This window comes from Sardina pilchardus, chromosome 2 (assembly GCF_963854185.1).
Source record: "Sardina pilchardus chromosome 2, fSarPil1.1, whole genome shotgun sequence".
Taxonomy (NCBI): Eukaryota; Metazoa; Chordata; class Actinopteri; order Clupeiformes; family Clupeidae; genus Sardina; species Sardina pilchardus.
The window spans coordinates 26,987,554-26,990,969 of NC_084995.1; the positions used below are offsets into that span (position 1 = coordinate 26,987,554).

Below are 3,416 nucleotides of genomic sequence, written 5' to 3' on the forward strand. Positions count from 1 at the left end.
GCTTCCATATGATGACATGACAGATAACAACATGGAGGACCACAACAGTCTGAAGACAAGCTATGGAATGAACAGTAATTTGACTCAAACCCAGGAAATAAACATCTGAAACTGATAGGAAAATACTTTCTTCAGTCATTGATTTAAAAGGAGACATCACTGTCTATAGTGGTTAAAAAATAAATCTCTCATTGCTTCCTTTTATATCTTATATACCTGTAAAAATATATTTTCAAAATAAATAAATATATAAAATAAATATATGTCCTGGAATGCATAAATTAAAAAAGAAGAAAAATCAGGTTGGAAATTAAAAGCTAACTACGTTTCTTTATTGTCCATGCCAGTGTCAGATACAGAGTGAAGTCACTTAAGCACAAAGTAGGATTTCCTTCACAAGTCTTCAATAAGTCTTTTAGTCATCGTCCACCCTAAACGGGTATCAAACCAGAGAAGTCCACCATCAGTGTACAGGAGGGATGGGCAGCCACTGGCATTCTGTTGATCTACTGTATGTCCTCTTGGTGTGGACAAACAAGCGGAGGGCAATGCCATGGTCTGCATCAGTTTGATGCCATCTTCAGTGAGGGGGTTAGCAGCGGCAGGAGCAGCGGCTCCAGAGGACAAATCCAAAGCGAAGATGCCTGTAGTAGTTCTGGGGCTCTGCCATACAGTGAGGAGGATACACCAGCAAAACCAAAATGGCTGCCCAACCTCCTGGCAGACACAAGTCTAGTCTGCAAGTGTAAAACACTGATCGTGGGAAAACAGGACTCCAGTAATCTCCAGTGCTGGCTCCATCCTCCGTCCTAGTGTCAGGGGTACCTCGTGGTGGGAATGCTGAGGTGAGACAGGGGGGTTTTGGGGGTACAGTATGTTCCTTGTGCCGTACCTCCCTCCACCTCCCCCCGTCCTGGCTCTGCAACCCTGCCCGAGGGGGGGGCGGGGCGGCCCACGACGGGCCTCCGCAGCCTCCACGGAACCAAAGGAGCCTTGGGCATGCAGGCACACTTCAGTGGCCAGGTTTGTCTTGGCGGTCCTGGAGGGGAGGGGGGGTGTTGAGGCCCACCCACCCCCTTCAACCGCCTCCTCAGCTCTGGCCTAACACCTCTTTGTAGAGTTCCGGAACCCTGTCAGGGTCCACTGGCCGGGGCAGGAAGTGGGTGAACCGCTGGTGGCGTCGCGATCGAGCGCCGTCCCGCGATGTCCCGTCTTTGTTTAGAGCCACAAAATAGTGCGAGCCTTTATCCCCGTGTCGATACAAGTTGGACGAGTATGTGTTGTACCAGTTCTCCTCAAACTGCTCTCTGAAGATGCATTCTGCGGTCAGCTTGTCCTAAAAAGAGAGATGGAAACAGAGAGACAGAATTAGCCATGTGTGAAGCAAAGATGACTCCAAGCATGTCTATGCACAGCATATTGGTTACTCATAAGGACGCCACCTGCTGGCGTGCAAATATATTTCAAGTGTCCTCTCATCCCCAGGGAGAGATGCGTTCACTTGTAAAAGCTGACATGTTTAGTACATCATAGAATGTAATAATTGTACTGTTGAATTAAAATAGTACTTGAACACATTACGATTACGATTACGATACAATTACGATTTAAAGCAGATGTAACCAAAAGATGTGTACTTACAGAGCCATACAGTTCGCCTTTGCTGTTCATTCCCAGGTAGAGTCCACTGTCCACTCCACGGATGCTCACCATTCCCACTGCAAGACTGATGAATTCCAAGATACCTGCAATCCAAGAGAACGAAATTCGTATAACTATCTTGCGTCATACGTTAAAATATGACATTGGATTTTAGAAGAAAAATAAGGATAAGATAAAGACGCAGAAGCCTACAATCTCTGTTAAGTCTGTAATAAACCGCATCAAATAACTTTAAACCCTGATTGTCGCATTATGTAACATGTTAATACACGTACTTAAGTATTAGTACAAAAACCCTTTTTTACATTGATGTCAACAGTTGCGGCATAACCCAGAAAATGCCAAGAGTAGCTAAAGATCTGCGTCAGTGTGGCTATATGTTTTAAGAACGAATGGTAAAAAAGCTCTAATCTAGTACGAAAATGTGTTCTCCTTACCGAATCTGCTGTGATCTTTCCGAGTGCCTTGGACTGTGCCGTCCGGCAAGATTTCGAGATGGTATCCGGTCCTGCAGTAGAGCTGTCTCCGCCGGAGGATCCCTTTCAGATGCGTTAAATCCGCGGAAGTGCTCCGGGAGAGTCTTTCCGCGGAGACCAGGTGCTCATTCATAAGGGCGGCACTATCCCCCGCAGGCGTCAGGACAAAATGGGATCCGTGTCCGAAGCTCTCCAGGCCATGCGAGAAACTGCCCACCTCACCCACGGCACCCATCACAAAACCAACGGACCCACGTTTTACCGTTGCAAATCCAAGAGAGTGGGAGTGCGCGGAGGGGAAAAGTTAATGCAAACCAGTGCGTGCAAACCAGTAGAATCTCCTTTTACTCGGCTTTTCACCTGCTCTCTGTTTTTTGCGCAGTCCACGATTGCGGGTTTTTCAGTGCGTGTTTACATCCGCGTTGATTGCCGTGAAGCACATGCTCTGTCAACCTTGGGATACTCCCAAATGCTCTGCTATTGCTCCGTGCGCTCCGGGTTTCCGCGATTCACTATATGCGGTTCTGGAAGAAGCAGACGCTCCTCTCTCTTCCACACTGCGTGTTGCTCTGAACAGTCGTAGAGAGGAGAGCTCCTGTTTAAATCTATTCCATATGTAAATGCCCTCTTGACATATGCTAATGAAGCGCTTTATAGATTTCTTTTTGAAACATAACTCCTTGATCGTTTGATCGCCGCCTCACCTTTGATGCTTGGATTGATGCATCCCGCAGTCATCCCATAGAAGGATTATGGAGAGGGAAAAAAGTACAGTCAGCGATGGAAGAATATGAAAGAAGTCAAGAAGTATAGATCTTTTTAAACGTGCGACTAACACTAATCGTTGGGGTAATCCCACGGTGTCGCAGAGGGATGCGCAGGAGGGGTATCGCAGTTTTTTCAACCCCCCTTGACTCCAATGATCTGATGCACCAGCGACGGTTGCGCGAACTGGATTCTGTGGCGTGTGTGTCGAAGACGGTGTGGCAGGTGGAAAAGCAATGGAGGGGAGGAAAAAAGGAAAAGCTAGAGGGCGGTGCTTTGAGTTTAGAAGTGCGCTTACCGACAGAAAGCATGGAGAGCTCCCCTTTAAAAGACACACACACACTCTCTCCCTGTGTGTGTGTGTGTGTGTGTGTGTGTGTGTGTGTGTGTGTGTGTGTGTGTGTGTGTGTGTGCGTGTGTGTGTGTGCGTGTGTGTGTGTGTGTGTGTGTGTGTGTGTGTGTGTGTGTGTGTGTGTTAGATATAGAGGGGAGAGAGAGAGAGAGAGTTGCGTT

General features: G+C 47.3%; 1 protein-coding gene across 1 annotated transcript in view; it reads right to left on the reverse strand.

The window, feature by feature from the left end:
- Nucleotides 1-3,098, reverse strand: part of fgf20a (fibroblast growth factor 20a) — a 3,156-nt gene extending 58 nt beyond the window's left edge. Inside the window, exons 1-3 of the mRNA XM_062555534.1 lie at nt 2,100-3,098; nt 1,642-1,745; nt 1-1,336 (exon numbers count right to left, since the gene is read on the reverse strand). The exon at nt 1-1,336 is cut by the window's left edge and continues 58 nt beyond it. Coding sequence (XP_062411518.1) covers nt 1,091-1,336; nt 1,642-1,745; nt 2,100-2,373 — 624 coding nt within the window. The 5' untranslated portion in view covers nt 2,374-3,098 and the 3' untranslated portion in view covers nt 1-1,090. The remainder of the gene's footprint in view (nt 1,337-1,641; nt 1,746-2,099) is intronic.
- Between the last annotated feature and the right edge of the window lie 318 nt (nt 3,099-3,416).